The 12721-nt window shown below is 39.5% G+C and overlaps 2 protein-coding genes across 3 annotated transcripts in view; both read left to right on the top strand.

Moving 5' to 3' along the window:
• Positions 1-12721, top strand: part of Myo31DF (Unconventional myosin ID) — a 42059-nt gene that overhangs the window by 18808 nt on the left and 10530 nt on the right. Inside the window, exon 1 of one of the 2 annotated variants that reach the window (XM_002051748.4) lies at positions 3738-4676. The exons of the other annotated variant lie outside the window; for it this stretch is intronic. Coding sequence (XP_002051784.1) covers positions 4588-4676 — 89 coding nt within the window. The 5' untranslated portion in view covers positions 3738-4587. Of the gene's footprint in view, positions 1-3737; positions 4677-12721 lie in introns of those variants that run through there. 2 annotated transcript variants of the gene reach the window in all.
• On the top strand, positions 291-2705 carry nis (no individualized sperm). The gene is made up of 2 exons (XM_002051749.4): positions 291-652; positions 714-2705. Exons 1-2 carry the CDS (start codon positions 469-471, stop codon positions 2456-2458), a joined length of 1929 nt encoding a protein of 642 aa, XP_002051785.2. The 5' UTR covers positions 291-468; the 3' UTR covers positions 2459-2705.

Genomic DNA, 12721 nt, shown 5'->3' on the forward strand with positions numbered 1-12721 from the left:
AGTACAGTACACCCTGTTAACTGTCAGCTACTCCATGTCCGTGATCAATTTTTGATTCCAACATAGTTCTTGTATGCAAAATGATTTGGGTATTTAAGGATTTCTTGATATCTATAGTATATTTAGCTTAGGTATATAAGCACTTTGAAGCTATATATCTTCAGCTGCACCCTATATTTTTTCTTACTTTTTTAAACTTTTGAAACTCAACTGTTTAAGCAATGAAGTTTTTCGATATGATTCTTAAAATCAGCCTGCCTGGAAATATCCTTCATGTACACTCAGTATTATTAATGCCACAGTAAACTATTCAGTTCTCAGTTAATTCTAGATTTTGGTAAAAAATAAAAAACAGCTTAGTTCTATATAATATCAAACAGTTAGAGTAGTAAAAAATTTGGTGGACATTTGAGCTGCTATTAAATTCCAAGAGACAATAGAAATCACATAACTACATTGAGGACAACAATGATGAGCTTCACATACAAGGATCTCATAGACGTGGCTATCGGCTCACCGGAGTCGGGCCACGTCAATTTCTATGCATTGCACGTGCTGCTCTCGAACTTTGCCCACAAACTGGAATGCCTCGACGAGGCGGTGGAGCAGGATGACTATCTGCTGGCCAACATGCGACTCCAGAGCAGTCTGAGTAAGTTTCTTGAGATTATCTGTAAATCGAGTCGTAGCTGTAGCTGTGCACCTGTACCTAGTTGGCAAGTCCTCCAGGTATCGACTGCACGCCGGCGCCGACGACGATGAAGCACCCACCGAGGTGGCCGCCGAACCAGCTGCCGCAGAACCAGCTGCCGCAGAGCCAGCCGCCGCAGAGCCAGCCGCAGCTACCGCAGAGGCAGCACCAGCAGAGGACGCGCCAGCTGAGGCGGAAGCACCAGCTGAAACGGCTGCTGTGACGGAAGCAACCACTCCGGCTCCGGAGCCTTCGGGAGCACCGACACCAGCTCCTGAGGAGGCGGAGCCACAGCCAGATTTGGAGCTAGCCCCGGAGCCGGAGCAGCATACGGATCTGGGCGCCGCTTCATCGCCTGCCATGGCCTCACGCGCCTCCTCACGCACCTCCAAGTTGGACAGAACCCAACCGCGTGCCGAGGGCTCTGTGATTGGTTCCTTGGCCAAGCTGGAGCGACGCCTCTCGAAGGTTGAGCTAATGAAGGAGCAGAAGGAGCTTGAGTTTCAGAACTTCGTTAGCTTGCTGACGGGCCAATTGAAGCTAACCATGGAGCAGCTCAACAATGTCACCCATTTGATGCTCGATCGCAAGCCCAGCCCGGAACGTATGAAGCTGCTGCGGAACATTGCACGTCAGCTCCGTATGCTGATGCGGGTCGAGGATGATGAGGTGTCCATCAGTTGGAGCAGCGCTGAGGCTGCCATTGAGATGGACATGGAGGAGGGTGAGGAGGAGGAGGAAGAAATGGCAGTGGAGGAGTCCAGCGCGCCCACCGAATTGGCCAAGCCCGAGGAGGAACTGGAACTTGACCAGCATCTCTGCTATGGGCCCGAGCGCATGCTCAACGAGCTGCTGGAGCTCAAGTCTGACTTCTGTGCACTTACCAACAAGGTCAATGAGTTGGCCGCCGAGCTGATGAAGCAGGACGCGAAGCGTCTGATGGAAATGATGCAGGAAATGCAAATGACTATACGCGAGATGAAGCTGGCCACAGCCGGAAATCTGGAGGCAAATCAAGGCATGTTAACTAAGATAAATACAGCCACAACACAGATACAGACGCTTAAGAATTCGGTGGCGCATCTGGACGAGATTAAGATTGACAAGGCGGATGTGGAGCTGCTGCTGGCTGAAAAGGTTGACTTTCCACAGCTGGCCACAAAGGTGTCGCTGGAGCAGCTCGAGGAGTACAAGGAGCGCCTGGAGAAACAATTCTGCGAGGTGCGCTACATCATCAATGTCAACGAGAAGAACGTTCTCCAGATCATTGACGGTCTGCGCATGACCCTGGGCATTGATTCGCTCGAGCTGAGCCTCAAGGATTTCCGTGAGATGATCGAGAAGCGTGTCGCCCTCATTGCCGAGGCCCTGCACAAGTACATGGAGATGACCAACGATGATTGCGCCGCTGCTGCCGGACGCGTCAAGGTCATGCAGGATCTGGCCTGCCTCTCCTGCGACACGCCCTGCGTAATGCGTACCATGGAACGCTCCAAGCTGCCGCGACCATCCTCTGCTAAGGCCTCCAACAGCATCGGTCCAATGGTCACCTATGAGCTGGGCCAGATCCGCAAATCGGGCATCATGGGCTACTACCGCAAGGACGAGTTTCCCCATTCGACCAATGCCTGGACCCAGGGCCTAGGCGGTACAGTGCCTGTCAATAAATGTGTGCCACGTCACGCCGGCGGCCTGCACACCATCCACACCGCCGATGAGCACATGCAGAAGGTGGTATTGTCCAAGAAGAATACGGGTTGGGCTTAGACAGGATGTTCCTGCTTGCATTTCTCTATGTTAAATGATTTCACAATAATACAAAACAGAAAACGTAAAAAAAAATTTAAAATATTACCAAAAAAAATAGTCAGGTATACCCCACAGACCGGTAAAACATAACAGTAGTACAGATGCCGGAAACCTTGACGAAAAAAAAAAACAACATACTATTCGATTCATTTATTGACTGGTGTAAAATTCTTCAATTAAAATCAATTGTTATATAAGACTATAATCTTGCAGTTTTTTTTTAGTGAAGAAATAGGAAAGAAAAAGAATACCTGCTTTTATCATTATTAATTATATTATTATCATATTATTATTATTAATTATATTTTAATTATCATTTTTATTTTAAGTATATTAAGTATTTAATTAACATTTTTATTATATTAATTGTCTTATTTTAATTATTAATTTCTTGAAACTAAAAAACAAACCGTTAGCCTCGCACTTAGCTATGTAAAAAATTCATTTGCCACTTTAGCCCGAAGGTATGCAATGAGTATTTTTGTCATTGTTTTTTAAATTGCAATTAAGTTTTAGCTCTTTGCTGAATTACTCTGTCATTAATTTAGTTTAGCATCACCTAATTTTATTATACGTCATATTTGTGAAAAGCAATTGTCATGACTCACCAGAAATTACTTCCACGAAACACTTGCGTCCCATACCCACTCTTTAGCACAGACGCAAACCTTTGTAAGTCTGTAGGCCAAATGCAAGAACAACCCTGCTTTTTTACAAACCAAGCGAAGTACATTGAACAAAATTGGGCAAGTGATTGCAGTGAATTTCGGAGAAATTATTTTGATTGATATTAAACTGATTTGAAAAGTTGATTTCGGAAATGGCACAAGAGTGGATTTATTTATATATATTGTTTTGTGATATGTTTTTAAATATTTAAATCAAACCGAATCGTAAATGACACATTAACATATATATATATGAAATATATCCGCTGTTCAATTTTGGTCAAGTAAGGGTATATTATATAAGGTGTTTGAAATCATCATAATAATATAATATATATGATATATGTATTAGGATATACATATATATTAAACATATTCAACGCATTTATCTATTCAAAACACAAATTAAAAATTGTATGTACATATCATTTAAGATTGCTTCGAACGTTGCAGCCGTCGTGTAGTATGTATTGATATTGAGCTCTTTTTTCGTTCAGTGCAACCACTTGCGAGCGGTTACGTTGGCTGTGCGTGGCGTAAAGTCGCTTCACTCCGAACAGTTTCTCTTCGAACGCGCAGCCGAGTGGTTGTTCCTCCAGTGAGCGTGTGTGTGTGTGTGTGTGCGTGAGTGGTGCGGCTCTCTGAAACGATAAATAAAAAAAACCAGCTGGCTGTGGCTAGGGGCAATATTATTTACTAGCTCTGGCTCTGGCTTCGTCTCTGTCTCTGGATCTGACTCTGGCAGTGGCGCGCGCGGCCTGAACAAGCTCTGTCGATCGCCAAATCGAATCAGATATTAAATGTTAACCAAAGACGACGCGTACTTTGCGGTATTCCTATTGTGCTTGGCTTTATTTGCGTCTGCCCCGCGTGTGTCTTGTGTTGTTCCCGTGTAACGATTTCGGCGGAATTTCATTAACAATTCGACAACCCTCCAATTGGCACAACATATTTATTGATTTCAATATACGTACATATACATATGTGTTTCAAGAACACTTCAGTTTTCATATTCTTTTTTGGCAATGTCAGCTGAAAAGAGTCGTAAAGCATAAGGCGCAAAGAATAATAATATTAAAGCAAACGCAAAAAGTATATATATTAAGAATTCGAAACGTGACGTAGCAGCAAACAAATAAAAGCAAAATAAAAACAAAAAAATAAAAAATAAAGAAAAGGCTCCGTGAATTCTTGATCTTTGTTTTTTGTGTGTTTTCGCTGCATATTCTGCTGCTTCTTCTTCAACGTGATCTCGTCATCCTCGTCCTCTTTGGCAGCTGCTTCGTTACCTGAATTGCGCGCACAGCCGGCAATTAATTTAGGCCTTACGTTTTTCGGCGTCTCTCTCCCCCCACCGCTCTCTCTCTCACGCTCGCCTTTGCTCTCTGCGGCTTGTGAGCAAAACAAAAACGCACAAACATGGCCATGCAACGGGAGGCGGGCGTAGCGGACTTTGTCCTGCTGGACCAGGTCAACATGGAGAAGTTCATGGACAACTTGCGCAAGCGGTAAGTACGAAAATCTCTTGCCACACAGCCTTATGCCCCGTTCAAGGTTGCCCCAACCAGATTCAGCAGCAGCTTCTTGCCCTTCAGTTCTAGTTGAGAGCGTACTCAATGGAGCCATTCGCATGCCCCATCAAGGTGTTAGACTCTTTTGACCCACTGTCACATTTGCGGGCTGCCCATTGTCTGTATTTCACTTTGTCACATGAACCGTAACGAAACGGTTCGCTAATGAGTTAGGATTTGGTCTAATGAAGTGCTGGCTAAAGTGTTGAAATGTTTAATTAGGTATTGTTAAGCACAGCATTAAAGCATTTAATGTTTTAACAAAATCTATACTTTGCTTATCTGTTTCTGTTTACGATCATTTATCATCGTTATATATGTATATGTAGCTCTCTCATTCAAGATCTCTTTTCACTTTGACTCTTCAATTGATTTACTTTTAAGATACTTCATTATTATTTAGATATAATTAATATAATTATAAAGCCAAACAAAATTTAATAACTACAATTAAATATCTTCTTCTCTCTTTTGGTCTTCGGCTATTAAATAGAGTTCTTAAAACTTGCTCAAATAAAAAATATTAAGACAAAAATAGAAAAAATTCAACAAATAAATGTCATGCTAGATAAATAAATATTTAAGACTTTTAATTTTAAAATATAAGTGTACCTCACTTTGTCAAAAAGATAAACTATAATTATTATAGAACCAATTTAATAGGAGAGTTTCAAATGTCCATATCGTAACATTTCCTAATTAGAGAAATGATGCAATACATTTACGATCCGCAATGCCGTCTGCAAAATCCATTAGCCAACACTAAACGTCGGCACACCTTATCATAGATGAGGAAACACAAGTGTTGGTATATATTGTGTGATTAATTTCCTCGTTGAGTTTGCTTTATATATATATATTTATATATTGACAGTGGGACAGTGAATCAGCTTGAGCCATAGAATCACATTTAATCACATTTAAATGCAGTCAAAATAGAGAAATGATCTGTTCGATTTTATAGAGTATGTCACACTGAGTAAGGCGGGCGTCTAAATGCTAAATGAATCAATTAACATTTGAATAGATGCGCTAAGTAAAGAGCTCATTATCGCTATCAAGCCCATTAATCATTATAATGAAAAGCGAAGCTGCGTAAAGTGCCGCATAAAGTGGCAAAAGCGAATCCGATTTCATGACGCACTGATAACAAACTAAATAAACAATAGGAACTCTCGCTGTTTGCCCAGCTCTGACTATGATAATGAATATGATGATCATCATCGTTAAAGCAACGAACCACAAACATCAGAACCCAGCGAGGCATGCAATGCAACGACCCATGCCCAGAGCCCAAAGCGTGTTGGCTGCCACAAATGTTGACAATGCCGGCAGCATGCAACAAGTTGTTGACACATGCTGCATGAAATAAAATACGCCACAACTTTACGTGTAACTAACTAAACGTGGGCCAAGGAACTGACCAGTAGCAATAACAATAACAACAATGGCAGATACGTTGCAGGGCAGTCAACTAGAGACGAACTGAATGTGGGAATCTGGGCGAGTGCAGTACAGTATGTATCCCAATATATATGTATTCCTCGAGGTAAAGCTTGAAATTAACTCCCAAGTGGATAGGGTTATATGAGGAGCTGCATAACAAGATAAAGTATCTAACATATAGCTTGATTAGTATCTCTTTCTTGAATAGGATAAGAAGATTAAGAGCCAGATAGACGGAAATATACTTATTATACATCAGGAATATATAAATATGATTACTTTTAGGGAATGGAAAAACATGTTTCCCCATTTAAATAAGTTTTAGGTACATAGCATTTCCTATATCACATACCTTTGACATATTGTATAAGAAAGTCTTAAGAGCCTTGCGACATCTCAACATTAACACCAAAACTGAAGTGCACTCATTTCGACAACTTTGAGACTTATCAATAAGAGTGGCACTCACATCTAAAGTTGCTCCATAAACTGTTAATTACACAACTTACCCCTCGGAAGCGATAATAACACGTACCACGTAGTTGCATATGTAATCATAATGCAGACGTAACAAAATACAAATCAATTTGTAATTTATAAACACAGAAATTATAAAAGCCAAACCGGAAAATGAGCCAAAGAAATAGCTGGATGTATAAGCTGCATATGTATATAATAATTTTGAGGAAAACCCCATTGAGCAAATCAGTTGAGGGTCAGAAACGCGCCAAATTCAAAAACAAAATAGCAAATTATTTGAAAACGAGCCAAAATGCGATTTGCAATGGAAAATGTTGAAAGCCAAAGACAAAACACAAACAGGCGAGAAATAAATAACTCACTTTCGTTTTTTTTTTTTCCACTTTTATCGAGCAGACAACGCGGCGAGCAAAACAAGAGCAAGGCAAAAACAAAAACCAAATGAAATGAAAACTAAGAAATGGCCAAAACTGCATTTTGTATTATGACCAGACATGCCTTTTATTTAAATCCCCTTTTTATTTGCCCGCTCTTCTTCTATCCCAACTATGTGTGGGATGACATCATGTGCTGCGTACTTGGCCTGGGGCATATATAATATAGCAGCAGCATAACATAAAACAACAAAAAGTCATAAAGTATATGCAAATTGTGCGGACGGAACCGAAGTTTATTTACCCTAATGTGTACTCAGATACTTAGCTATTGTAATAGTCCTTGACTGTGGGAGTCCAAACAGAAGTGGGGTATTATGCGAAGAGTCTTAGAATGTTAAATATTTTGTATGATTAAATAAGTATATGGGCATATAAATATTAAAAATTATATGTATTACACATATATTTTTATTGAATATTATTATTATTTCAATGTATTTACTTCTACCAGATCATCTTTTTATGGGATATTAAATATAGCTGGGATTTTCTTAAAGTTTTAAAGCGAGCTTATAGACTTTAAGGCTCTAGATCAACTACTACTACAATGCATTGAAATTATCTGTTTAAAATTCATATAGTTCAAATTATATATAAATATATATTTATTGCCATTTGTCTTAAGTTTAAGTTGACAATTTGTCATTCAACACAAAGGGACTTGAACAATGCAACGCGAACATACGCACACAGTTTTAGTAGCCCCAGTAAAAGCTAAGCTATATATTTATATATGTTTTTTGGCACTGTCATAAGTAAATATAGTAAATATGTGAATGCTCTGCCCCTGCATGCTCCATAAGCCCACACAGACCTATATAAACGCGATCCCGAAATAGCTGCACGACGCGCACAAAATTTTTACTTATATATGTATATATATCTCGCTCTATATGTGCATATGTATATATGTGCCTGTTCGATTGGAATATGTGTATTTCAAAAAAATGTATCTCGAAAATGAAATGGAAAGCCTGCGCTGCCGCTGCCTCTGCTGCACTACGCATACGAGGATTGTGAGTCACGCGGTGTGTATCTTAAAGATACTTTGGCGCTCGCACATAACAAATACGTGTACAAATGCCTTGGCGTACCCAAAAACAAAAAAAGGGGCAGCCGCACAAAACCGGTTGATGGCGTCAGTTTGCAAACCCCAAAACTTAAAAGCGGCTCGAAGAAGATGAAATACCCTTCAAGCGAACGTATCGAATGAAGTATTCCGATTTGTTGAAGTTGTAAAGAATTGAAAATTTGATTGATGGATTTGGCTATGATATTTACAGGAACAGCAAAACGTACACATCTGTAGGCGTTCATTTCGTGACAAATTAAACACTCTAGAGTAAAGTCGAGTTTCTTCCTCCTCAAGATCAGAGCTGCTTTTTAAGGAATTCTCTATTGTTTTGCCTTTCACCGAATCAGCCAAAAATGTTAAGTGTCCAGGCCCATGGCCCACCGCTGTGCCGTAGCCCCATTTAGTGTTTGGTTTAGGGAGGAGTATCTATAAATCTACTTGCACTGATTGATTGCACTATTTCCAATAAGAAGAACAACAACAATCTATGCACTGTACCGAGTGCATTTCGATGTGCACGTTGCGCTGATAAGTTTATACTTTTAGTTTTCGAGCTGACTTTTGTTTATGCGCCGCCTCTCATTTATTTGGCCTACATTTTGTGTGTTGTTGTTACTCTGGCTATTGTTGTTTGTTCGGCTTCATCTATACAGCAGCATCCATCTATCTATTGCTGCCTGTTTATTTACCCAACTGCGTTTTCCCATGAACTGCCGTTGAACCCGCCCCAGTTACAGGTGGTGCCTGAGCCAACCTCTAGCTGGATTCGTGCATCAGTTCTTGCGAACTGAAGTGCAGACTTTCGGCAAGAATGTCTGGTTTTTTTTTTATCATCAGCAAACCTGATAGTCTTATCAGCTGGCCAAAATCCCCAAAGGGAAAACAAATTTTTGTTCGCAATTGGAATATTTATAGTTCCATAACATCCAAGTCGTGACTCAATGCTAAGAAAACGTTTGTCAATGCAAACGGGTAAACACTTGACAGCTACCAAACTACCAAATGCATGTCAAATACATTAACATTTTGTTTATTCATTTATATTTATTTATTTTTACTAGTTTTTGGCTTGTTCAAGGTGCGCTTTGAGTATTCCACAGAGGCACTTATATTATTTAATGTGCCAGTTAACTTTTTTTATTTTAATTATTATCTGTGTTCAAATTTATGATCCCATCAAATGCTTCTTGACACTTTTATAAGTTTCCCCTCGTTTTAAATATATGATTTTGTTTTACCCCACCCATATATAAAAGTAAATTGAAGTTATTTAACCCTTGGCACGTCTGGGCGTGGCCTAATCTTATCAGCCTGCTTATAAGAAATCGCTGGTTATCGCCATATTTGCCTTTGGTTTTAGTTTATTCCTTTTTCCGAACAAACATTTATAGGGTATATTAGGTGAGCATGCTTTGGTTCTTTCTTTATTTGTGCTTTTGTATAAATAGCCGAGACTCGACTTGTTTAATAATGCCACAGTATTGATAAGATTGCATGAACCCGAAGAAGTGTTAAACTTAGCGAGGTACGCATGTGCCAGATACAGACTCGTCGTATATACATATGAATAACCTTGGGTTCGACTTCAAGCACATATTGGGTACAAGTATTGACTATCCACGTATAGCTGTATACCCGATAAGCAGCTCTGTACAATTTGTTATGCAATGACTACCACACAAATTGTTAAACATTGTCTCTTTAGGTAGTATTATTATAATTTAATTTTAAATAGCACTAGCTACAGGTGAAACTCAAACTGCGGATTGAACCAGCACCCTCTATTACAATTTGGTGTATATTAGCATAAAGAAGCTGTCTAGAAATTGGTTTTCTCGTATTATAATATTTCTTATGCAAATCATATGCTTCTTCTTTTCCCATCTGGCCTTCGAACTACGTGACCCTCTATTCGACCTGTCTATAAATGCAATTTTTATTGCATTCGCCAAGACCTGATTACAAAGAAGGCGTCTGGGAAAAATATTAAAGGCCTATAGGGCGCGACGATCTAAAGAAAAACTGAAAGAAAAATAGAAGAAAAAGATTGGTGTTTATGTAGTTTTACTTCGGCTATTAAAAACTTCAAGAATTCTTCTTTTCAATTTCCGATTGCTATCAAAGATTGTCTGTTTATTTGAACAAGAGGCCAGTGTTACTTCGCCCCGCCCATACCCTAATTAAAGACTGCATTCTAGACATGGCCCGACGTCCAGATGCAACAGATGATATATGTATATTGTATCGCATAGTTCAAAGCGCACCTTGAGTTACTTTCATCTATAGATACGCCTTCATATCTACAGACAGTTGGCTGCGAATCGACACATTCCATATGTCGGCCTACATGCCACTGGGCTCTTGATAAGCTGCTATCAAATGCCGCCCCTTTGGGCTCTGATAAGCCCCTTCGATACTGTCGCGCAGCGGAAATCAAATCATTTACATAACGGCCAAAACGCTTTCCACTGGCAACGGTTGGCGCTCCACAAATTGAGCCGCTTTCTTGGCACTAATGTGCAAACTCCAGCAAGCAAGACTAATGACTAATGAGGCTCAATGCATTTGAAGTCGCAGAACAGCTAGTCAGCTGCTTGGCTTATGCATGGGCTCGACTAGAAGTTGTCCTACAATAAAATATATATCGCAGTAAATCGAAAGTTAACCCCACATTGAAAGGCAATGGTCTTCTATAAAAAGTTGTTCTATGTAAATATATTGTCATTTTAACTTCTCATTCTAATGAAAATTATATGTATCATTTATGGCCTTAGTCTTATGGTACCCTTTAAAATAATTTGCATCTCTACAGGGTATACAAATCAGACTAACAGCTAGCAAATGTCTGCAGACACAGGTATCAGGTGTACCAGTTCAATAGCGCGCCTCCTGCAGCCCGCCTTTGTACATCTCACAGACAACGTCGCTGTCTGCATTGTTGTTTATTTACGCAGCGTAGAACGTTCATGTTTGTCATTTGCGTTGCAATAACTTTTACTTGGGGGCATCTGCAACTCGTTCCCAACTGCCCCCCCCCACACACACACACATACACACAAAACAGAAATAAGAAAAAGGCAACGTTTACATAAAAATGTATGCACAAGTCCAAGAATTTAGCGCCTGTTTAGTCTTATAGGCATTTGAGCAGCAGGAGAGAAGCTGGCGGAGCTTGTGCTCTGCTAATTGATATGCGTCTGCCTCGATGGCAAACAATTCTGGGTGTAAATTGAAGTTAATTTGAAAGCTGCAATTGCATTGCGCAAAAACGTCGAACACCGAGAGGAACAACTCAATTGCAAATGAAAATGGAAAGTGTTGTTTAAAAATGCTGTTGTCTGTTTCATATACATTTGCTCGGTGCAGATGGTTTTTCGGCTGTAATGTGTGTCATTTATGACTAAAATCTTTGGCAAACAATCAAATATTTCGAATGTATCTATTCACAAGCGTGCTCTTCTTTGCGCTTCTCACAATCGCATGCGCCAGTCCAGCGCCCCTCTCTGCGCTTCTCATCAAAACCAGCCGCCCCATCACGCACTATACAATACTATAAGCTCTCTGTTTGGCACATCGATAAATCGCATCAAATTCAATTAAATCCACAAAAAGCAAATAAAACATTGACCTACTTAAAGCCAAGTCTGTTGGACATTATGACGTCAGCGTCAGGCAAAGTCTGCCGCCTTAGCCAGTGAAAAATGCAGCGTGGAATGACTAAACTTATTGATTTTCATTGGATCATCCCCCTCAAGGCTTAGCTAAAGTGCGTTTCAACGATTTAGTGCAGGCAAATCTTAAATGAATGAGTGTGAATGCGAGTGAATCATCAAGCTGGAAAATATTTACCAACAAATGCAATTTGCATGCGAATAGACATTAGCAATTAAACAAATGATTAGTCACCAAACGTGTTACAAGCCTTTTTTATTAACGGCTTAAGTAGCGAAAAACTGGCAAATAACTTTGCCATGTGCTCAGTATTTGACGGGGAACGAGTAAATCGTGTGAATGATTCACATAGTTATAAAATTAATGAAAATAAAGACACAAACAAATTGTGTAAACAACATAATAATAATAACAAATAGTCGAGACTGTTTGCATTTGTATATTTTTGGCGCCTTTTCACTTAGAACTTTTGTATCTTGATGACGCCATTTGCCGATTCGAATACTAAGCAAAAATCAAAAACATCGACAATAGCAATGAATAACGACCTTTATATTGTGAATGCGTGAAGGCGTCGAGCGATGAGCATTTAAATATTCATGGCACAGACTAGTTCCGAATTCCGTAAAACTAGTTAAGAGAAAAAAAAGCAGGAGTGTTCGACCAGTTTCAGGGTGAATTTAAAAGCTTACGATATTAAAAAGGTAGTAAATATTAAAAAATTCAAAGTAATAGAATCAAATAAAATAATTCTTTAAAATTTAAACATTAGCTGCCAATTTGTTTAGGAATTTAAAAATATATATATATTTATAAAAATGAATATGATTCATTTATATCTTATCTAGAAACCCAAACATAATTGATATTCC

This window comes from Drosophila virilis, chromosome 4 (assembly GCF_030788295.1).
Source record: "Drosophila virilis strain 15010-1051.87 chromosome 4, Dvir_AGI_RSII-ME, whole genome shotgun sequence".
In the NCBI taxonomy this organism is placed as follows: domain Eukaryota; kingdom Metazoa; phylum Arthropoda; class Insecta; order Diptera; family Drosophilidae; genus Drosophila; species Drosophila virilis.